This window comes from Schistocerca americana, chromosome 2, assembly GCF_021461395.2.
Source record: "Schistocerca americana isolate TAMUIC-IGC-003095 chromosome 2, iqSchAmer2.1, whole genome shotgun sequence".
In the NCBI taxonomy this organism is placed as follows: Eukaryota; Metazoa; Arthropoda; class Insecta; order Orthoptera; family Acrididae; genus Schistocerca; species Schistocerca americana.
In genome coordinates this window covers 1,081,411,921-1,081,437,473 of record NC_060120.1, presented here as the reverse complement: position 1 = coordinate 1,081,437,473, position 25,553 = coordinate 1,081,411,921, and the positions used below count along the sequence as shown (strand labels likewise).

Below are 25,553 nucleotides of genomic sequence, written 5' to 3'. Positions count from 1 at the left end.
TGCTGTCATTTCGCACTGCACAGCACAGTGGCAAGCGCCCCCCACCTCCCCCCCCCCCCCCCCCCCGTCCCTTCGCCACATCGTCGTTATCACATACCTTTTGTGGAATAAAGGGTCTAGTTACAATTAAATAAGTCCTCGTACCTTTTTCATAAGGGGCATTCAAATGAAACCCGGTCACTTGTGTAAAGAAACGGTAACGATTTTATTAACTCAAAAGTGTAGTTATACACAGCAAACATACTCAAAAATAGTCGCCAAAACTATTGGCACATTTATCCCTTTCGATTACATCCTTGAAGAAGCTGTCGGATCCAGGCCTGGACCCAGTCACGTATTTCGTCGTCCGTTGCGAATCGATGTCCGCGAATAGCTTGTTTTAGAGGTCCAGACACATGAAAACCACACCGTGAAAGGTCGGGACTGTAAGGAGGAGGATCCAGCGTTTCCCACCGAAACTGGATGCAATGTCGTCTTCACCGCGTTGGCCGTGTGTGGGCGGGCATTATCATGCTGGAGGATAAACGCCATTGGAAAACATTCCTCGGCGTTTCGACTAAATGTTTCGTCTAAGGTTCTATAAAGTGTCTTGATAATGCTGGGCATTGATGGTGGTTCGCTGTTCCAGGAACTCGACAAGCAGTAAGCCCTTGTGGTCACATAAGGACATCATGACCTTACCAGAACTGTTGTTCACGGCCTTTGATTTCTTTGGAGGTGCTTGCTCTGACGCTTTCCGGTTCAAAATGGTGACACCATGTTTCGTCACCTGTGATAATACGCGAAAGAAAGCCGTATTTCGTATATTGATAACGTTACAGATGACTCAAAGACAGCGCCATTCCAGTACTGCGCTGTTCGACGGTCACTTGGTGGGGAACCCACTGCCTACTGATTTTTGGAAACATCAAGTGTTGATGCATTATGCTGTGGGCGATGCCCACGCTAATACCCTGTGACCGATAGAGCTCGTCCACGGTGATTCTGCAGTTGTCCCAGAACAAAGCATTCACTTCCGCAACCGTTTCCGGTATGATGACACGGTGAGCCTGTCCAAGACGGGCGTCGTCTTCCAGTGACTCGCGCCACTCAACGAATCGTTTGCACCGTTCCACGACACTTGAACGACTCATCTTACACAGCCTTCATTTGTCGATACATTTCGGTAGTGGACGATAATGTTTGTGACCACCTTCTCTTTGGCGAGCAACCACGCTGGCGCTATGCAACATCAAACGGTGACCACGCGTCAATCTCTCTACCAATAGATGGCACCACCATACCCGCAGTTATACGGTGCCACCTCACGTGTAAGGCAAAGGTAGACGCACTGACCAGGTTTCATTTGAATAAACCTCATATTTCCTCGTCTTCGCCACTTCCATGAAACCGTTTCGTACTTTTGATCTTTTGATACTTGTAAATCAAACCAACACAGTGGCGTGTTATGTATTCGGACCGCCATGTTGAAGTTCGTGTTAGTGCATTAGAACCTTATATCATGGTTAAACGCATAACAATCGTCGACCCAACACCCAGATCACACAAGTTTCTCGACTAAGACATCATTGCAAGTACTGTATACTACAGTGCGTCCATTCGCGGTTAATTTTCAAGGGCCAAGTAAACCGCTAGAGAAATGTTTGCATACAATAATGTTATCGCAAAAGTATTTGGTATCGGCTCTAAGCACACTTTTCCTTGCGAAACACTGCACCTGTTTAACACTTTGGAGGAGGTACACGCCGAGACAGGTCTGATGCAGCTGGCAAAAATTAGTTTGTTACGAAAAAAAAAGAACCCAGCGTACAGTATGCTTCGTATAATTTCAAGATTGATCGAAGTAATTATATTCTCGCACATGTAACAAACAAAATCTTTATATGGCGCTGTAACAGGTTCTTTTTTTTCCGAAACAAAACTTATCGCTGCCCGAGGTGCCCGAGCGGTTCTAGGCGCTTCAGTCCGGAACCGCGCCACTGCTGCGGTCGCAGGTTCGAATCCTGCCTCGGGCATGGATGTGTGTGATGTCCTTAGGTTAGTTAGGTTTAAGTAGATCTAAATTCTTCGCGAGTGATGACCTAAGATGTTAAGTCCCGTAGTTCTCAGAGCCATTTGAACCAAAACTTATTTTTGCCAGCAAAATCAGTTCCGTCTCGAGGTGTTCCGCCTCGAAAGTGTTGAACTGGTGCAGTTTTTAGCAATAGAAAATTAAATATCGAACAGTTTTACGATAACATTATGGTGTGCAAACGTGTCTCTACCCATTTACTCGGCTCTTGGAAATTAACGCCGAATAGAGGTACTGTAGTATATTGGACTCAGAATGATGTCTTGGGCAAGAAATTTGTATGATCTGGGTGTTAGGTGTACGATAGTTATGCGTTTAAACATGATATACGGCTGAAATCCGCTAACACAAACTCCAACATGGGGGTCCGAACGTGTAAGACGCCACTGTGATAGCTGCATATACAAGTATAAGAAATACGAAAGAGTTTCGTGGAAGTGGCAAAATCTAGAAAATAAAAAAGTTGCGGAAGCTTTTTAATTGTAATTACATCATTTATTACTCGACAAATATGTGATAATGACAATGTGGCGTGGGATGGGGGGAGGGGAGAGGGAGTCTGCTATTTGGCACAACGACGCCCAACTGGTTCGAGTGTGGACATATAATTTTTTCTGTCGCTATATAACTATAAATGAGAGTGCTGCTTGAACGTAAAGTTACTGTGGCTTATATTCCAGCATGTCACCAGACTTTAGTGGGAAGTGCTCAGACTACTATGCACGTAAGAAAATTACATATGTGCAGTTGTAAAGGCATGATAGATTTGACATCGGTAATTGTAATTTCAGTTCACTGAAGAGTATAGCTGACATAGGGAGGTGATAGACACAACTCCTAAACAGTTTCACAATACAGCAAATGCTGGGGTTCAACTGGATCTGATATAGTGTACAAACAGGGCGGGCAATATGGCTGCAACAAAATGGATCACAGAACGTCTTCTCATTGGCTCCCCTAAGCAGATCCTGGCATGTTCTTTGTGGCACTATCGACAGCGTCGTTTATTACAGTACACCAACACATATCGGTGATGACTTTCTAATCATTTCGTCACTGGGAGTACTGTTGATCATCACATATTGCCGGAGGCCTGTGTTTTACAACACTTGTTTGAGAGAGTCTTGGAGGGGATGCAGCACTTCCCAGAAACGCTGACTCAAAATACCTACGGTCTATTCCCGAATCTGACTGGCTAGGAGACTTCAAATCAAATAATTTTCTAGAAATGAGGAGAATCGAGACAACTAGTCTGTGTGTGTGTGTGTGTGTGTGTGTGTGTGTGTGTGTGTGTGTGTGTGCGTGTGTGGACAAAATTTTTCATTGCACCGATTGCTGTAAGGGACAGGAAAGGTTTTATGAGGAAAATTATGTCCACTCATAACAGTGGTATCCAGAGCCCAAGCCGTCAACAGGAGCCATTTCCAATACTTTGTTCATCGGCAAATATTATCAGACTGGTACGATGATCGTAATATTTAATTGTAATTACTCTGATAAATATGTGGCTGGTTTCTCTAGGACGAGTCTGCTAGCTGTCCAGTTGTTTGGCAGAGGTATCCAGTGACAGGAACTAACTGACATTTCTGGTTTAAGGCGCAAGCCGTCGCTAAGCCTCACAAGCCAGTCCGGCGAGATAAAATCATGCCGCACTCTAGGAGGGTGAACAGAGAACTAGCAAATATGTGCTGGGCAGCCTTCGTGATCATATTTGAGAAAATTCAGTATCAATCAATGACAAGTGTTGCCACTATAGATATTGATAAAGTCCAAATTCCTACCATTCCAGTCGTCCCTAGACGCCTCCACACCTGGACATTCCGGTCTGGTATGCCAAGTCAGGCTGCAGACCTGGAGCGATCGCTGAGACGCGCGTACACGGCGGTAGCCAGTGCTGCGTGAGTCTCTGGCCTGCTGGGGCACTGCGTGTGGACATCCGAACATGAGGGCGCGCCGGCTTAACGCGTGTTTCAGCGATCTCCGACATCTAACCGTGACAACTGCCACTATGAAGTGGAACGTGGTTCAACTATGTGAAATATGCTGCTCCTCAGTAACGTCCAATGGTAGACCGTGTCTCCTACTTCTTCGTGCCGGTGTAGCTGAGAGAACCAACTTAGGGACTGGAATGCAGTATTTGGTGTTACGGAAAGTACTCTTTGTCACTGGTCCGTTACCTAGCTTGCATAATCTGTCGCCCAGAGCGAAGTCTCAACTGAGAGGAAAAAAGTGCAGGTGACCCCTGTGCATAAGAAGAGTAAAAGAAGGGATCCGTAACGCAATGGAGCGAAATAATAAATCTCCTTTGGACAGAAAAGTTCCTGTCCGCAAATCAGCGCATATGTAGAATGCACCGCTCGTGAAAAATTCAACTTGTCCTTTTCTTGTATGATAACCTGCGAACCATTGATGAAAGGCAACAGGCAAATTAAATTTTTTTAGATTTCCAGAATGCATTCCAAACATTGCCACACAGCGCTGTGTTGTGGTTTAATGTAGGTCCGACAGTATGGACCAGTACCTAGTACGTTGTTCCAGACGGCAAATGAGACGAGGTTATTATATGGAGTATGCCAGGGACGAGTGATGGAACCTATCTTATTCTCTAAATATGGATAAACGATGTGATGGCCAAGGCAACTGTTTGCTGACTACACTGCAGTGTAAGGGACAGTGTTTTCGTAGAGTGTGTTGGAGGCTACAGGATGAGTCGGAGATCATTTCAATTTGGTATGATGAATGACAGCTTCCTACAAATGTCGAAAAGTGTCTGTTAATGCGGATGAGTAGGAAAAACACTCCTGTATTGTTGGGTACATTGGTAGTGTTGTGCTGAAGGACAAAGACACGGCGATTATCCAGGCTGTAACATCTGTAAGTGCGGACATTCTTACGCATGAGACCTTTATGTGTACACACATCAGCGTGCTGGTTGTTGTTTCTCTGCGTGGAACAGTCTTCCTACAAACACATCAGAAACTTTAGGACCTGAGGCTTTCTGCATGATCATACTGCACCACTAGGAGGATTATGCCTGTCAGTATACACTAACCGTTTTGCGACCACACGTCCGCACTTCACACTCGACTTACTGCCCAGGGGAAAGACGGTCATTCACTGTTTTCTCTTGCAACATCTACTTAGAGATACTAACCAACTAAAAGATATGATTTGTAATGACGACGACTTTTAGACTGCAGTGACATAAATAAAGATGTAACATTCTTCCGTACGCTGTCCTCAGCCACCAGTAGAATTACCTGCACTTACATAAAGCAAGTCCCTCTAACTAAGGGCTTACGTTCAAAGGATGTCATTTTTCCAAGTAGAGAAGGAATTAGAATATTTCTTCAAAATATAAGAGGTATTAGAGACAAAATTAGAGAACTGCTTGTAGATTATTGGTATATCGGAGCACCACTTAAATAATTTAACACTTCAGAGGCTTCATTTACCAGGACACAGATTAGCTGGATGTTTTTCAAGGAGTTCCTTGCGGGGTGGAGGAGTGGCTATGTATGTAAAGAACAGTATTCCATGTGAGTCCATAGACGTATCACAGCACTACACTGAACACATATTTGAATGATGTGCAGGGGCAGTTGAATTTAGTGACACTAAACTGCAAATTGTGGTTGTTTTTAGGTCCCCTAACTCTGGCTTCAGATTATTTCTGCTCAAGCTAGACAGGGTTTTTGGGTAACTTTGTAGGAAGTACCAGAAATTAATTACATGTGGTGATTTCAATATAAATTTTGTGTAGTGTATGATGGTGCAAGAAAAAGGATGTTGATAGTCTCCTAAATTCGTATATTCTGATGCAGGCGGTGTTTTTTTTTTTTTTTTTTTTTTTTTTTTTTTTTTTTTTTTTCAACTACGTTGCAGGGGAACAGTAGCACAGCCATAGGAAATATTTTTATTCATTCTTCATTACTAGATGGGCATTCTGTTAGTAAAAGGGTGAATGGCCTTTCAGACCATGATGCACAAATTTTAACACTAAAGGGCTTTTGTACTCAAACAAAAGTCACGTATACTTTCAGACTATGAGGGAAAGATAATCCAACAGCAATAGGCAGTTTCTTAAACCTCGTTAAGGAACAAGAGAGGCAGGATGTTTATTGTGCCGATAAAATAGATCACAAATGTGATGCTTTCCTTAACAGATTTCTCATGCTCTTTGAGAGCTGCTTTCCATTGGAACGTCCTAAACGTGGTACTAGCAGTAAAAGGCTGCCCGGGTGGCTGACTGGTATGATAAGGATATCATGTAGAACAAAGCGTGATTCATATCAAAATGCTAGAAGCAGTCACTATAAAGCTACAGTAGCCCATTACAAACAGTAGTGTAAGGTGGTTAAAAATGTCATTAGGAAGGCAAAAACTATGTGGTATGCAAATAGAATAGCTAATTCACAGGATAAAATTAAAACCATATGGTCGGTTGTGAATCAAGTGCCTGGTCAGCAGCACAAGGTCGACGATGTAAAGTCATTTCGTAGTAAAAATATTTCTGTTACTGATAAATCAGATATATGTACAGCATTTAACAATCATTTTCTGAGAATTGCTGACGAATTAAATAAAAATCATATAATTTTCTTGACAAATGTCTTTCCCAGATTGGTGTCTGAAACACTCCTCTGTGATATAGACAAGAGGGATATTGAGTCAATAATTAAATCGCTGAACACTAAGGTCTTTCATGGTTATGATGGAGTGTCTAGCAGAATATTAAAGAACCGTGCTGCACATGTTATCCCTGTATTTAGCCATATTTGTAATTTTTCCTTTAGGAATGGACAGTTTCCTGAGCCACAAAAGTACTGAGTAGTAAAGCCACTTTAGATAAAGGGAGGAAGGGATAATGTAGATAATTTTAGACTTATTTCTATGCCATCAGTGTTTGTAAAAGTTATTGATTTGCTATCAAATGTACAATTCGGCTTTAGAAGTCGTTTAACAACTGAAAATGCTAATTCTCTTTTCTCTGTGACGTACTGGATGGGTTAAACACAAGCTTTCGAACGCTAGGCACATTAATTTACTTAACTAAGGCGTTTGATTGTGTTGATCACAAAATATTGCTGCAGAATTTGGACCATTACGGAATAAGGGGAGAAGATCACACTTGGTTCACCTCTTTCTTTAGCAACAAGCAGGAAAACGTTATTATTATCAATGTTGAGAATGGCTGTGATGTGGGGTTTGAGCGGGGTACGTTCAGGTGGGGGGTGCCCCACTTATGAGTGTTGGGGCAACTCCTGTTCCTTATTTATATACATGACATGCCATCTAGTAAAACGGGTAGCTCAAAACATTTCTGTTTGCTGATGACTCTAGCTTGGTAGTAAAGGATGTTGTGTCCAACACTGGAACGGTTTCACATAGTTTATTTTCTACAAGCCATGAACTTAGGTCATAAACTGCACTAACACTAAATCACAGGAAGACCCAGTTTTTACTTTTCTGACACACAATTCAACAAAACCCGACGTTTTAATTTTGCAGAATGGGCATATGATTACTGAAACGGAGCAGTTCAAATTGCTAGGTGTTCAGATAGTTAGTAAACTGTGATGGAAACCCCACGTTCAGGATCTTGTTCAGAGACTTAAAGCTGCCATTTTTACTATTCGAACGGTATCTGAAGTGAGTGATCGTTCGATACGAAAATTAGTCTACTTTGCTTATATTCATTCGCTTATGTCGTATGGTATTATATTTTGGTGTAACTCTTCCCATTTTAAAAGGATATTTTTGGCTCTGAAACGTGTGGTTCGGGCAGTAAGTGGTGTAAGTTCACGAACCTCTTGTCGACCCCTGTTCACGAGTCTGGGTATTTTAACACTGGCCTCTCAACACGAGTCTGGGTATTTTAACGTTGGCCTCCCTCTCTCTCTCTCTCTCTCTCTCTCTCTCTCTCTCTCTCTCTGATATATATATATATATATATATATATATATATATATATATATATATATATATTCCTTATGTTATGTTAATCGAGAACCTAGAAACGACGGAGAGGCTCCGTCCCCGCCGCAGCCGCAGTGGTCCACAACCCCACTACGACTACCGCAGTCCACTTCAAACCTCCGCCGCCCCACGTCGATCCCAGGGTTATTGTGCGGTTCGGACCCCGGTGGATCCCCCCAGGGAACACTCACACCAGACGAGTGTAGCCCTTATGTTTGTGTGGTAGAGTAATGGTGGTGTACGCGTACGTAGAGAACTTGTTTGAGCAGCAGTCGCCGACGGTGTAGCTGAGGCGGAATAAGGGGAGCGAGCACGCATTTGCCGAGGCAGATGGAAAACTGCCTAAAAACCATCCACAGACTGTCCGGCTCACCGGACCTCGACACAAATCCGCTAGGTGGATTCGTGCCGAGGACCGGAGCTCCACCGCGCGGGATTAGCCGAGCGGTCTCAGGCGCTGCAGTCATCGACTGTGCGGCTGGTCCCGGCGGAGGTTCGAGTCCTCCCTCCAGCGTGGATGTGTGCGTTTGTCCTAAGGATAATTTAGGTTAAGTAGTGTGTTAAGTCCCATAAGATTTCACACACACACCGGCGCTCCTTCCCACCCGGAAAGCCATGCGTTACACCGCACGGCCAACCGGTCGGGCTTATATATTCCTTACTGTCATTTCTTGTTAACAATATTAGCTTATTCCAAGGAATAAGCAGCATTCACTCAGTTAATACTCGGCAGAAATCAAACCTGCATTTGGATCGGACTTCCCTGACTCTTGTGCAGAAAGATGTGCAGTATACTGCTACGCCCATTTTCAATAAGCTACCACTCGAATTAAAACATCTTAGCAGTAATACACGCGCATTCAAATCGAAACTGAAGAGTTTCCTCATGGGTCACTCCTTCTATTCTGTCGAGGAATTCCTTGAAAAATTAAGGTGATTCTTGCTGTATTGTTGATCGCGTTTACTTAAACTTATGGACCGACTTTTTCTGATTCATAAACGTTTGATTTTTGTCTGTTATTACCTTTATGTTGTAATTTCATGTACTGAGACCTTCCATGACCATGGACATTAGCTCCTAAGTTTGGTCCTACGGAACTTGATGTGTAAATAAAAATAAAATAAATTACACCCGTTACGCTCTGTAAGTCTACGTGTAACATTGCAAAACGATATGAAATGAAACGAGCAAGTAGTGTCGGCAGTAGCGAAGGCAATTTATCGATTAAAATTTATTGGAAGAATTCTGATGAAAATTTTGCTCAGATATGAAGGAGACCGCGAATAGAATAATTGTGCGACCCATTCTTGAGTAGTACTCCAGTACTTTGGATCTCCAGAAGTTCGGATTAAAGGAAGATATCGAAGCAACTCAGAGACGGTCTGTTTGACTTGTTACTATACACTCGAGAAACACTCAAATATAGCAAAGATGCTTCGTGAAAATAAATGGGAAACCGCGGAGGGATGGCGCTTTCATTCCGGTAAACACTACTGAGAAAACCTGGACTCTACTGAAGGATTTCACTAATGCGATATAGAAGCCAAACGCAACATTAAGGTAAGTCTTGGTCTGTTTGCTTGCCGACATTAGATAACGTGTTTTGAATCTCTGTGAACATGACAAGTTCAGACAATAGAGTTTACAGTATTACAGTCCTACAGTCGGACTCACTTGTTAGCAGCAAGAACTGTTACTACATTTTGCAAGAAACAACGTACCGTTTGTGGAAACGGTGATGAGCACTTGTTGATCAAATACCGCTCATAGGTATGAAACCGACATTACTAAGCTCACAAGTAAATCAAGTGAAAATATAGCACTTGTTTCAGGTATTACTATAACCGTTAGTATTGTCCATAGCAGCACTGGTGATGCACAAGTGGTCGAGGGGTATCGTCTTTGATTAGTAACGAAAACGTCTTCGGTCCCAAGTTCGAAACACGAAACTGTTTAAATATTGATTAATAACCAGCATTGGCGGCCGAGGACTTCCGGCATAAGAGTCACCCTCATTCTGGCAACGGCCTTGTCAAAGAGGGCGGTGCAGCGGACGGAGGTTCAGGGCACTCTCTTGACCTCGGGTTAGGAAACTGCTCCTAAGGGCGAAAGAATCAACAATATAAAATGTCCAAGGTCATGGAACGTGATATTAGATGAAACTACAACAGAAAAGTAATAACAGATAAAGATCAAATGTTTATGAACCAGAAAAAAGTCAGTCCATAAACTTACGTAAACGCAATCAACAATGCAGAAGGCAACGGAAATCACTGCATAAAACACACATAACGTATATCCACAACATATATAGCCTGTAACTGTACAAAGTTTCATGATGATCTCTCCATTGGAAAATGATTCCGGAATAGTCCACCATTCGGATCTCTGGGAGGGGACGGCCAAAGGGGAGGTGACCATGAGAAGAAGGTTAGATAACCAACGAAAGGATAACGTTCTACGAGTCGGAACGTGTGTTTGTCAGAAGCTTGAACGTGGTCGGCTAACTAGAAAATCTGAAAAGATAAATTCTAAGGCTCGTTATAGACATAGTAGAGGCCAGTTAAGTGAAATGGAAAGAAGAAACGGATTTATTGTCAGATGAGTATAGGGTAATATGTGTTACTGTGAACAGTTCTCTGACAGGGTTGTTTCTATCTGAATCGACAGCAAACAAACACCAACGATATTTCATGTGTAAACGCCGACTTCGCAAACTGAGTATTAAGAGATGGAGGAAGTATATGAGGATATTGAGCGGGTAATACAGTACGAATAGGGAGATAAACATCTAAAAGTAATCGGGGACCAGAATACAGTTTTAAGGGAAGGAGAATATGGGCTTGAGAAAAGGAATGAGGGAGGAGAAAGACTGATTGAGTTCTGTAATAAATTTAAGCTAGTAATAGTGAATAATCTGCACAAGAATCGCAAGAGGACGAGGTATACTTGCAAGAGTCTGTGTGATAAGGGAACATTTCAGTTAGATAACGTCATACACATACAGAGATTCCGAAATCAGATACTCGGTTGTATGGCGTACCCAGGAGCAGATATAAAGTCAGATCAGAATGTAGTAATGATGAAGAGTAGGCTGAAGTGTAAGATTTTAGTCACTAAGAACCAATACGCAAAGAAGTGGGATACGCAAGTACTAAGGAACGACAAGATACGCTCGAAGTTCTCTAAGGCTGTAGATATAGCAATAAGGAATAGCTCAGTAGGCAGTACAATTGAAGAGGTATGGACATTTCCAAAAAGGGGCATCAGAGAAGTTGGAAAGGAAACATTGGTACAAAGAAAATAGCTCCGAAGAAACCATACTTCTGTTGATCGGTGAAAGAAGGAAGTATAGAAGTGTTCAGGGAAATTCAGGAATACAGAAATACAAGTTGCTGAGGAATGAAATAAATAAGAAGTCCAGGGTTCAGGGAAATTCAGGAATACAGAAATACAAGTTGCTGAGGAATGAAATAAATAGGAAGCGCAGGGAAGCTAAGACAAAATGGCCGGATGAGAAATGTGAAGAAATCGAAGAAAAATGAAGGTCGGTAGGACTGACTCAACATATAGGAAAATCGTAACAGCCTACGGTGAAATTAATAGCAAGGGTGGTAACATTAAGAGTGCAACAGGAGTTCCACTGCCAAATGCAGAGGAGAGAGTAGATAGTTGGAAAGAGTACATTGAAGACCACTGTGAAGGGGAAGATGTATCTGTCGTGATAGAAAAAGAAACAGTAGTGGATTTAGAAGAGATAGGAAATCCAGTATTAAAGTCAGAATTCAAGACAGCTTTGGAGAACTAAGATGAAATAAGGCCGAACGGATAGATAACATTCCAGGAGAATTTCCAAAATCTTTGGCGGAAGTGGGAACAAAACGAACATTCAGGTTGGTGTGTGGGATTTATGAGTAGTCTGGTGACATACCATTTGACTTTCGGAAGAATATCATCCACATGGTTCCGAAGACTCCAACAGCTGACAAGCGCTAGAATTATCGCACATTCACCTTAACAGCTCATGGCTTAAGAAAAGATAAAGACACCAGAGAGGCAATCGTGACATGTTGGTTGAAAATGGAACCAAGACTAAAGAAAAATCAAGTTACATTCATAGGATTTGTAGACCTGGAAGAAGCTTTAGAGAATATAAAATGGTGCAAGATGTTCGAAATTCTGAGAAAAATAGGGGTAAGTTATAGGGAGGGACGGCTAATATACAATGCGTACAAGATCCAGGAGGGAATAATAAGAGTGGACGACCAAGAACGAAGTGCTCGGATTAAAAAGGGTGTAAGTCAGGGATGCAGCCTTTCGCCTCTGCTGTACCATCGAAGAAGCAATGATGGAAATAAAAGAAATGTTCAGGAGATGGATTAAAATTCAACGTGAAGGGATATCAATGATGAGATTTGCTGATGACATTGCTATCTTGAGTGGAAGTGAAGAAGAACTACATGATCTGCTGAACTGAATTAATAGTCTATTGAGTACAGAATATGGATTGAGAGTAAATCTAAGAAAGACGAAAGTAATGAGAAGTAGTAGAAATGAGAACAGCGAGCAACCTAACATCAGGACCGATGGTCATGAAGTAGATGAAGTTAATGGATTCTGCTTCCTGGGCAACAATATGTCCAGTGTCGGACGGGGCAAGATGGACATCAAAAGCAGACTATCACTGGCAATAAGGGCCTCAATTTGTGGAAGGAATTTCTGAGAGGGTACATTTCGTGCACAACATTGTGTGGTAGTGAAGCATGGGCTGTGGGAAAAACGGAACCAAAGAGAATCGAAACATTTGAGATGTGGAGCTACGGACGAATGTTGAAAATTAGGTTAAATGATAAGGCAATGAAGACGAATTTATGCACAGCAAATGGATATGTGGGAAACATTCACATGGTGAAGAGACAGGACGATAGGACATCTAGGACATCAGGGAATGACTTCCATAATATTAGATGGAGATGTAGAGGAGACAAACTGCAGAGGAGGACAGAGATTGGAATACATTCAGGAAATATCTGAGGACGTCGGTTGCAAGTGCTACTCTGAGATGATGAGTTTGGCACAGGAGAGGAATTCGTGGCACTCGGCATCAAACAAGTCAGAAGACTGATGACTCAAAAAAAGTAGCATTTGAGGATGACCTATGAAGGCTGAAAACCAGTTACGATTGTGTCATAAAAAAGTGATGGAGTTAAAAATAGAAAAAAGTAATACCTTACTCTTAATACATCAGATTCATTTCTATGTGGCACTAAAACGAACGCTATTTCTGTTTGAGAATTTCTGGGACAGATTTTGAACCTGTCCAGTTTTGAGATGCTGTACCGAGGCTGGTGGTTAGTTAACTACCTGGACCCTGTCGATCCTGTTGTCGAGGCCGACGACCTCGAGCCCCCTCCTGAGCAGCGCCCGTGCGGTGGCGGCGCCGATGCCGGAGTTGGCGCCCGTCACCAGGGCGACGCGACCTGCGTACCGCTCCATCCTGACAGCAAGTGGCGCGCCTCAGCGGCTGTTCGCCTCCAGAGGACAGGCGGCCCGCGTACGTCCGGCGGGGCAGCTCTTTATCGCCAGACCTCAGTCCACACTCCTCTCTGCCGGCGCGCAAACAGATCTGTCTGTCCGATGGACGACTTCAGTGGAACGCTTCAACGAGTAGCTTCTAGAACCTGTAACAGGTACAAGAGCAGCTTTTGCCTTATTCAAACCGACATTCGGTTCGACCGCAACTGTATGTTAATAAATAAATACGTAGCAGCATTTGTTCCAAACAATTTCTTTTCCGACGACCGGTCTGTAAAGCTACACAACGTCAACGGAGTAAAGTACACATTCGAAATGAAGGCATCGTTCTACGAGGGGCGTTCAAAAAGTAATGTAACATAGTTTTTTCTCTGCCCCTTTCTGTTGAAAACATCAAGAATCTGGAATATCACGCTTCAGCTTCTGTAGTTTTATGAAGTTTCGATATGTGGCGGCGCTATATGTTGCCTTCCAAATGACATCTGTAATGCAGGTGCGTTCAAAGCACAGCGCTGTCATTAAGTTTCGTTTGGTGGAAATCCAGAGTATCGCAGATATTCATAAGTGCTTGCAGAATGTCTACCGAGGCCTGGGAGGGCGTCTGTCATCTCTGCAACAGAGTCGCGCTAACCTGACCATTCTCCCTTGTGCCGGTTCGTTGCACAGGGCTGTGAATCTTGTAGTGTTGGAACGTGTGGACATTTTCATTCGAGGTGACTGACGGATCACAAACAGACACCTCGCTCCAGAGCTGGACATCTCTGTTCGTAGTGTGGACACTCTGAAGTTTACCCTGCTGCCATCATGAAACTGAAGGATCGACTTCAGCGTGTTCGTTGCCACGAAAATGTGAACGACTGTCTCCTTCTCCATAACAACACAACACCCCACACTTGCCTGGGTATCCAAGAGGATCTCACAACACTTCACTGGAATGGTCTTCCAAATTCACCCTACAGCCTGGATCTCGCCCTTTCCGAGTTCCATGTCTCTGGTCGAAAGAAGAATAGACTCCGCAGGAATCAGTACGTGGATGATGCTACAAGACGTTGGCTCTGACGTGGACCAGCAGCTGGTACCATGCGGGCATACAGGTCAGCGTGGTAGGGAGGCGTAAGGCCCTCTCATCGGACGGAGATTATGCTGAAAAATAGAGTTTCGTATCCAAAAGAGGGGGAAACAATATCCTGCACTGGAATGGCAAATCAAACCAAACTGCCTTCAGAAAAATCTGTTGCATTACACACTGAACGTCCCTCATATTATTATTTCTTCAAATAGCTTCAGGCATTGGTCCACACAACCAAGTACTAAATGTGTAAACACGAAAAAAATTAAACTGCAAACCCCTTTGGTATAGGTTTTCTCGCCAGGTATGTTGACTTTTCAGGGATATCAGAAGAACGATCATTTGAAGGCGAAATATTCATATGGACATATTCTCGAATAGTTTACGAGATAGTATAGTTTCATATTCAGCTTCAGTGCTGTTCAGTAAAATATCGGGTTTACACATGTACAGATATATAACAGGTGGTAAATGTTACAACATATTTTACAAAGTGTCAATTGAAAAATATCATTTTTTGTAACAGATTCACTTTAAGCCCTCTTATGCATGTCACATTACAAGTGTTTTATAGTTGACAATAAATTCTAGAGTATCCCACCGCAGCTTCATTGCATATGCGGAATATTTGGAGGACATGTACTGTTGGTTGTGCGAGTGCTTCTGTACGTTCCCTAATGAGAGCAGCAGCATCAATGATTACACCAAGCAGTTCATCTCTCGTATTCACGTTTCGTTTCTACACCCCACATTTCATCTAACATCATAAACAAAGACATATACTTGAATCTTTACCATTTCCTATGGGACACTAAAAAATGGTTCTTGTAAAACTAATCTGTACATACTTTACTTCTTCTGTTTCGTCTTCTACTTCTTCTTCATCTTTGTCGTTCCCTATTTCTCTGTAATGCAGGTTTAGGCGACGTTGCTTTTTGTTCGTCATTCCTGTCACGTGCTCGTGACAGTTGTTTTAAATAGTAAATATTATAATTCTTACGCTAGGAACATCGCGTCAGGGAGGCATTTTCAAACCTTTCGTTTTCCTTAAATGCGCACGTGATTTTCCGTATCAAATATAACTTTCCCTTTGTTTCTTCATTTAAGATTACGTAGAGTAGATGCTGATTTAGGTTTTCCGTGATTTCCCTAAATCGCTCCAGGCAAATGCCGGGATGGTTCCTTTGAAAGGGAACGGCCGACTTCCTTCCCCGCCTTCCGTAATCCGATGAGACCAATGGCCTTGCTGTTTGGTCTCTTCTCCCAAACAGATCAACCCCAACCCAAGAATAGATGCCTATGATATAAAAATATGCTTTCGTAAGCTAATTAAATCCTCATTTACTGTATTTGCGTCGATAGCTGATGAAGGTAGAACCTCTGCTACTGATTCTTACTCGGCACATTTTCAACTTTCAAATCATATGCACACTGTTTTTAGTGTTCACGTTTGCAAAAAACTTACCGACGTCTCCTTCGTTAGCCTATAAATAAGTGTCTCCTCAACGGCCGTTCAGCGGATGTCGCTGCTCTATGCGCCTCCGCAGCAGGCGCCTCCTTCCTGCACCCATGATGACTGCCGTTCATAGGCGACGGAGGCTGGGATTCGCACGCCAGAATCGCAACTGAACGTCCACTGAGCGCCGAAAGGTGGCCTTTCCAGGTGAATCACGTTTTCTGCTTCATCGTACAGATTACCGTTGACGCGTACGACCCTGCAACGTTCGCCGGAAGCTTCGAAGCTTGATGAGCGAGCGTCATGGTCTGGGCAACGTTTTCGTGGCATTCCGTGAATGACATTATTCTCGAACGTAAAATGGATCAACAAAAGTATGCGTCTATCGCTGAGCCCATGACCACTCCTACATGCAGTCTGGATTTTACTCGGCACGACTGCATCTACCAGCAAGACAATGGAAGGCATCACACAGCTCGGAGTGTACACGTGAAATTCGAAGAGCACCTGCATGAGGTTTTCTTTCTCCCTTGGTCACCAAACTCTTCCTATTTGAGATCAGTCAAGTTCTGTGGGGCCACCTCGATCGGGCTGATCCTCAAGGAAAGTACACAGGGCAGCTGTCCACGCCACTGGAGTAGGCACGGCTCCACGTCCTTGTCCGTACCTTCCAGAGCCTCACTGACTGTCTACCTGCAAGTCTGCGTTACAGATGGTGGTTGTTGAGCCTTCTGACACGTGTTCACATAAATGTGACTGGATCGTCTATAGTTACCAGTGTGATATCTGTGTCATTCAGTGTTAGGCTTTACAATAAAGTTATAAAATGAAAGAAAAAGGTAATAAGTATAAACATATATTATCGTGAAAGATACCTTTAGCGATAAGTAATTTACTGATTCGCTGAATCAGAGAAATTAGAACTTAATGGAGTGAGAAGTAAGAAATCAAGATGTAGGTTTCTGTGATTTCCCGAAATTGCTCCAGAGAAATGTCGGGATGGTTCCTTCGAAAAGGCACGGCCGATTTCGTTCCCCACCCTTAACAGAATGAGAGCTTGTGCTCCATCTCTAATGACCTCGATATGGACGTGGCGTTAAATCCAATCTTCCTTTTTTCCTTTTGTTTTCTCCTTTTTATGTTTTACACACTCCAGTAAAATGGAGACTGTCATCTTCAACTGCAATTTGCATTTGCCTTAACTGCAAGCCTTTGAAAATTATCTCAATACGGGAGGGATATTAGTGTGAGTGTGTGCTGTTGTATGGGAGTTGAGTAAAAACAAGGAAACACCGCAAAAAATGCAGGCGTGAACATAAATTCAGATCGTAGCGAAGGCGGCAGTGTGCGCCGTTCTATTTAGCCACGAACGCCGTCTGTGCAACGATCACATTACGTTGAAAATGTCAGTTGTAGATAAAAGAGTTTTCTGCTTGGCTGTGACAGCATTATGTCGGACTTAAGCCTTTTCCGCGGCTGTTGCGCGTAATAGTATACCTAACAGACAGTGTGTGTCAGTTGTTCACTCGCATTCGGGAGGACGACGGTTCAATCCCGTCTCCAGCAATCCTGATTTAGGTTTTCCGTGATTTCCCTAAATCGTTTCAGGCAAAGGCCGGGATGGTTCCTTTGAAAGGCCACGACCGATTTCCTTCCCAGTCCTTCCCTAACCCGAGCTTGCGCTCCGTCTCTAATGACCTCGTTGTCGACGGGACGTTAAACACTAACCACCACCACCACCACCATCAGTTGTTCACATTTCTTTTCGTTATACTCGTCGTATACTCACTGGTGATTGTAGCAGTTACGCGGACCGATTAATTCCACAACATTGTATCCAGTCGCTGCAGACGTCCTTCAAGATACTTCTATATTAATTATCTCTTCTGAGTACAGTTCGAAGAAATCGACTTGCGTTCCAGCATGCAAGCTGCTGGCTCATTACAGACTGCAATAACAGTTCGTTTCTACGTGCTCCCCTGCAGAGATGTGCTGCCACATGTTTTCAAACTTCAAGCGTTATTGGCCATTGTCGATTACTGCATTCGCTATGATATCGGCCCATGGTAGCAGAACAGTACTCATCTTCTATACCAGCGGAATAAAGATACCCTTCAGTTTCACAATCAGCTTCATCCCATTAAACTATAGGTATGTTTAATAACCTCTACCGTGTCCCTGCATATCGTATGATAATACAGGCGCGTGACTTCCAGGCTAGGAGTTTTACCAAACAGAATGTGATGCTCTCCTCATCACATAAAATGTTTCGGAACAGGTCATACATGCCTGTTTCTCCACTTTAAAGTTGGGTTGCTTCACAAAAATTCAGCTAACAAACCCAGTAATAACCCAGAATATTTTAACAAGTGTGATGTTTTCGGCTATGGAAGCCACATCCACATACTGATCAAAAAGACAGAAACTCGTTAAAAAACCATCGAGAGTATTTGTATTTGTCCAAAATAGAAAACAGTCACTGTCATCCTGTCTCAAGAAAGACCTGCGAAGTTACATCCTCACAGCATAACACAATCTCTGGAGAAAGATGAAAACTATCACATTTCATGTATCGGTGACGAAATTAATACAACATCTTTCAATTAGAGAACATATCGAAAGATATGCCAAGAAATTTTAGGTCGTACAGATCAGATGAGGTTGAGATCCACATCCGTGGATGGTCTTGCATTGAAATTCAGTGCAACAGGAAGTAAACCAAAATATCAAATTGGGTGTGACGGTTATCAAAAAATTTGCATCAAGTACTGAGGACAACAGAGAAAACAAAGAACTCAGCCTTTGTTTTGCTAGATTTTGCGAAGAATACTTTTCTCATTTATCGGCTTTCCTAGCTGAGTACCATCTGTAAATAATTTAGCGTTACACATGTGTGTGTCGTTGTGGAGATCAGTCGAAGACTGCTTCGTGCAGTCCTCTGCACTAGTCTGTTCTGTGTAAAGCTCTTCAGCTCTACGTAACTGCCGAAATTTACATAAATTTGAACCTGATTACTGTACTCTAGCCCTGGTCTTCTACTGTACTTTTAACTCTCCACACTTCCTCCATTTCGAAAGTGTCATTCCTTGATTTCTTTTGGCGTGTCTTATCAAAATGAAATTTGCTTGTTATATTTGCACATTGCCAACCTTCAGTTACTTACGTGTCGCTTATTCGCGACGAACTTTTGTTGTTATCGCAGAACCCACCGACAAACTTTCACTGCAGCGTCTCTTACGGTAGTTTCTGTGCTTGAGGTATTTAGGACGTGAATAACCTAAGCCAACGAAGGGAAAGAGAGCTGAGACGTTTGGCATTCTTTTACAAATTTCGAAGGAAAACAGAGCCTGCGTGTTCTTTCTTTTCTGTTCGAGGCTGTGATAGAGAAAGGTGTCCTTTCTTACGGTGTAAAATGGTGTACCATTGAGACCGACAACTATGCAGCTGGTCCCGGCAGAGGTTCGAGTCCTCCCTCGGGCATGGGTGTGTGTGTTTGTCCTTAGGATAATTTAGGTTAAGTAGTGTGTAAGCTTTGGAACTGAAGACCTTAGCAGTTAAGTCCCATAAGATTACACACACATTTGAACATTTGAGGCCAACTGTATATACGTGAGGGGTTTTCAGTAAGTAAAACAACCATTTTTTTCCCTGAGAGCGTATTATGGATTCAAATACGCCATACTATTCCCCACAGGCTTTGCCTACAAAATCCTACTTTTCAACATCACCTCCGTGCAGTGTGACAGCCTTACGCCACCCTACTGGGAGGGCCTGTAGTCTCACATGGTACCATTCTACTGGCCAACGTCTGAGCCATCGTCTTGCTGTATCAGTAAGCTCACCATCACCCACGTACTACTTCCCGGAGACTGCATCCTTTACTGGACAAACAGATGGAAGTCGGACTGTGCGAAATGTTAGCACATGACCTTGAGTAAGTCAGCACTACCAAAAGAGACACACAGCTGCGCAGCCTGGCGTTTGATTGTGACTCATCGGTCACTTGGAAACAGAGAGTCCACTCATTGCAACACTACAGGAGTGACAACTGTGTGCGGCCGGCCAGCAGGCCGGCTGTCAGGCAGATTTACGCGGCCTCTTTGTGAAGATGACAGACACATCGCCCAGTGACTCACCGTGATTTTGTTCACTGCCAGATCTCCGTAGACATTCTGCAAGCGGCCTGAATATCTGTGATACTCCAGTTTTCCGCCAGAAGAAACTCAGTGACAGCTCTCTGCTTGTAATGCACATCCGTTACAGGCACCATTTCGAAGGTTACGTATAGCGCCAGCACCTGTCAGAATTCCATGAAACTGGAGGGCGTGAAGCAGGAATATATCACGATGCCTCACAACAAAATACGCATCTTTTAACAAAATGGTGGAGCCAAAATGAAAAAAATGCTTTTCATTACTTGTTGACTGCCCCTCGTATATGACGAGAAGACTGTGAGAGTTGTAATACCCACGCCTATATTTTATTCAGAATAACATTCACGACAGCACTGTGTGTAGAAAGTGAATGAACATGCTCGTGATATTAATAAAAAGGTCTTCGTCGTTAATAAAATAATAAATAATTATTGTCAATAGCATAATTTAATATTTTGTAAAAAACTATATCTTAGACAATAATTATAAAAAAACATAAAGGAAAACTCTTTGTTATCTATGACTCTTCTAGAATAATCCTTCTTCTTGTCCGAAGTGTTGTACTGATAGGATGTGACTGATGTCTGGTAACACAGAGGTCAGTAAAAAACCGTATTATGTTGCCAATTTAATATTTGGCAAAAACAGTTTATGTGGAGTTTTACTTCATTTTGACTCTCGTCATATGCAAATGTTAAGTTTTCTGATCAGCTACAAAGCAGCGCAACCATTGGATATACTGATCTACAGCGCGGTTTATTGGTAAACGCTGAATAATAAGCGATTAACACTAAGAAATATTTTCAAATGTTAATGCATATAGTGAAGGTACAAAAAGGTTTAATATATATTATTTGTTAGTATTAAAACAGGGGTTGGAGCAGAATTGATAACTCATTGCCTTACGTTAGCCGCCATCTTAGTCAAATACTACAGCGATAGTTTTTAATTGACTTTATATACAGACATAAATGTTGTTGCTCATAATAGCGGTAATAAATCTGTATTGGTTGCCCAGAATCTAATCTGAGGTAATAAATTCCAATTAGACTGTGAATAATCTCTAAATATAGTGAACTTCTATGAAAGGAAACAGCTTCTTATGTGATACAAATTTGTATAAGCTGATGTATGAAGCTTGATTATTTCTTAAAAACTTTTATGAAATATTTTGACACGAAAAAATGCATTATTGCTGTGTGCGTGAGGTTCTGTGCGACAAAACTGTTCATTTTGCTTAGGGAAAAGTGTTGCCGCCTCGAACAACAGTAGCGTTAAATTCGATAAACGATCTGTAACTAGTAAAAAGAGTATTATGCAGTAGCACTGAAAATTACTAAAAATCATTACTCTTATTTAGTTCAGATTACACATCATACATTTAGCTTGTTTGCTGGAATGTATATGATTACTTTTGGGCGTGAACTTAGTGCCATTTACAATGCTTGGCAGACAACATTGCTACACATTCCCTGGTGGAGATTTGTTTAACAAAATAACCATCACTAACCGAGAAAAGCAGTTATTGAATAAAACCTCATGTTACATTAATAATAAGAAACTAGTTTTATTGAAATCTTGATGAAATTGTTCAACACGCAGTCAAATCACAGAGTAAGCAAAATATGAAAGCAGCAGTGGGTTTGTGTGTGTGAAGTCCTTGTGTGATATTACAGATCCCATTATACGACTATTCTGCATCAGAGATGACCACTGTTTTCTTTACTAACTATTTGGCGAGAAATGTTGGGCTGTCGACGTGATAAATAGAGTTTAAGTGTCACCGGAATAAATCTTCTTTGGTTGGAATTTTATTTCATTTTGATTCTCATCATATATAAATGTTAAGTTTTCTGATCAGGTACAAAGGAGCGCGTTCTATAGAAAGCCATGGGAGAGTGCCTTTCTGGGGTTACAGTTCACTTTCCCAGTTTCTGTTTATAAACTGCGTTTAATTGACCATCAGGAAAAGAAAGTCGGTATTTCATCCACCACATACGTTCTGCATCGTCTATTCCTTTCAAAACTTTGTGAAATAACTGGTCTTTCTATGCTGTGCTGAGACGAGGAATTTTTTCAACTAACCTTAATTAGATTCGTCTAGGTTAAAACATGCCCATTGCTGAAAAAATATACTGATATCGTCTAAATTTTGGTAACTGAGTATATTGTGGGACGGGCTCTCGGCATGTAACGTGAACATTTTCGAAGTTCCATGTTTCCTTCTGCACAATGTTGTCCTGGCGTAACCACAAGCGCCAGAACGGAGCTGAAGAACGCAAGAGAAGAGAAGGCGGTGAAACAACGTCAGCCAGTGGTGCGCTGATTAGGACCGCACCACGACAGCAGCGGCCTCTAGAAGAGGAGAACATAAGCGCAGTTCCTGCCAACCTTGGCCGCTCAGTATTCGGACAGCATCAGCACGGCCCAGCAGAGACTGTTATGATACCAGTGAAGTGTGATCCATATCAAATGCTTGCATTAACACTGTATATAGCAAAGGTCACTTATTTGCATATCGCCCCTCGCTTGCGACCACTTATTGTAAATACAAGTTAAGTTTTGTCATTCTTCTTATTTGTAATAATAACTATTAATGGGATTTTGCTTGAATTGTTGGACAACATTCCGAGAACGCACCATCCTTTAGGCATTCTATGCGAGACGAATGGGCAGGACCCCACAAATGTCATTCTCGGACACCCACTGCGCCGAACTGGCTGAAGTCACACGATATCTTAATTGAATTTGGTCGTAATTTCTTTTTTTTTGTTTTTATTAATGTGTGCAAAGGGAATTCTAACGCAAACTTGAGAACTGCCGATGAGGGATAAAATTTAAATATATGTCTTCTCATAGATTTTAATTAGAGGGCAGTTTGGGTTAATGAGCGCAGGAATATTGGATGGTGTGCTGGAATGCACGTTAGGGAGAAGTTTAGCTTAGTAGTTGACTCCAGGCTACATTTATTCATGAAACAGAATGAAATACTCTACTCCTGTAAACACTTATAATGTAGAAAGTCCTTTCACTATCGATCAGTGAGGGGTGTCTGCTTTAACTATTTTAGTCAACAGTATTCCGTAAGGATTAGGTCAAGTGAAAAATTCGAACTGGACACTCAAATGAAACAAAAATCCAGACACTTAAAGAGAGCAGACGACAAGTTCACCATCTCTAGGGCAGACGATCTGCGAAAACTGGCTTGAAGCCGACAATAGAAAGACATCAAGAAACTTAATAAGGATCGCGATGCAAGAAGTAAATCATGACTGGATGAGGAACAAGGCCTTCCCTAACTTAATCTAGGTAAACGACCAGATATTTATCACTCACGAAGGGTCCAAAAAGTGCTTCCGATAAATGAATTAAAAATCTCAGATACTTCCCAACGTGGAAATACTTACTATCTCTCAAGTAAAATCACATTTCTAGTGAGCACAGCAGTGGCAGTGACACTAAACAGACCCCGAACAGCGTCTGCTGACTTTGAACAACTTTCAGCCTGCAGAAACTCCGAGGACAGAGACGGACAAAACCTTGGAAGTGGCAAACTGACCAGTCGACAAAGCGACTCTGCAGTGGTGCCGAGCGTCTCCTCCAATCAGGAGACAGCAGACACAGCACCCGGTTTCTCACTTCAGTATTTCCTAAGCATCAAAAATTGAAGCAATCGTTTTTCTTGAGCAGCGATCTTTAGGAAACCAATCGTGAAGCCACTCGTTAAGAATGAACAAGCAGACCGAGCTTCCCCCCTCTGCTCGCATCCGCTAGACTGCCGACACAACGTAGCCTCCGGGAAAAGATCCTACGGCCATTCCCAGGTCAAAGACGGGACCGAAGAGGACAATCTAAATTTATCGATGTGCGTACGTTCGTATTTACACAGACATTCACACAACCAAGCAATCACCCATGTTTAGGAAAGGTGGGTAAGGGTACGAAATATGTTGAATTTCGAGCGTAATAAAACAGAGAATAAAAGTCATATCCGTCCCCAGTGTGAATTCTTCTCCTGGTATGATAAAAAAATCTAAGAAAATGCAATCAGAAAAGAGACAGTCAGCAAAACATAACAAAGTTACTGCACCCTTCCTACGTAAAACATTTGTCTTTCCGAGATACAACAATAATTATAAAGGTCAAGGGAAATGTAAAATGGTTATCTCTGATACGCACCTTTCATCAATTACATTAAGTACAAATTTTGTAGTTAAGCAGAAGTGAACAATCCTGATAGTAATGAAACAAAATATTGTCATTATAGTGTATACTTTTTTCGTATACTTGATGCGCCAAAGATGACGATTAGCGTCCTGTCTTTGAGCGCGCGTCATACATCTACATCATACTCCTCAAGCCACGAAACGGCTTGGAAGGTAATTCTGGTGCCACTAAAAGATCAGCCATTCCTCGTTACACGAACGAATAACGCGTGTGTCAGCTTCTTCTAGTTTATAAATACAAGCTCATTTCTTATCATTCTATGTTTCACAGATGGCGAACTGTTATGTGTTGCATGACACTTGTAACTTCATCTACGTTAATTAAGCAGGACAACGACCAATTCTTTATCATTGTGGACCATCTTGATTCATTAATGCTCTCACGTACTGAGCCTTGGTAATTACAACATCAGCTAAGTAACTGCACATGCCACCTGAGGCAAATTTTTGTGGATCACTAGGCTATATTGGAAACCACTTCATAATCCTTTGCAATAATATCGTTGGTGTGAAAAATAATCGGGTCTCGAGTATTAAGATTTGTTTGATCTTGTCTATATAGATTATCTCCATCGACTTAGTGATTTTACACATTTAATTTGTCCTTCATGCGACCATGATGAAGTTGCCAAAAGAATAATCTTCTGTTTTTTGTTATATACAATTCTACCCCAAAGGAGAGCATGAGATGGGTGCTCAGATTTATAAAATAGTTAAGATAGTACACGTAAAGTACATACCTGTAAGTTAGCTATTGAGAGTATCCTTAAGCTTCACCTTCTTAGAGTAATTCTATTGATATGCTAGCTGTGTGTGTTTCATTTACATCGCATTCACACACCATTTAATATCATGTTTTTGTATTTTGTATTACTTTCACATATTAGCTGTTGATGTTCGCTTACATCACGACAACAGTGAGGCCATAGCTTTGGCTAAGTCATGTGCATTTTCATTCTTGTGAGGATTTACATTTGCCTATTATGCAAGAGCTTTTTCAGTCTAAGTATTTTCCACAACTTCTACTGATAATTGAAAATAATTTAAGTCATATTACAATCA

General features: G+C 42.1%; 1 protein-coding gene across 1 annotated transcript in view; it reads right to left on the bottom strand.

The window, feature by feature from the left end:
- LOC124594680 (dehydrogenase/reductase SDR family member 11-like) overlaps positions 1–13,547 on the bottom strand; it is a 33,264-nt gene extending 19,717 nt beyond the window's left edge. The window contains exon 1 of the mRNA XM_047133046.1: positions 13,416–13,547. Within this exon, the coding sequence (XP_046989002.1) occupies positions 13,416–13,547 (132 nt within the window). The remainder of the gene's footprint in view (positions 1–13,415) is intronic.
- Between the last annotated feature and the right edge of the window lie 12,006 nt (positions 13,548–25,553).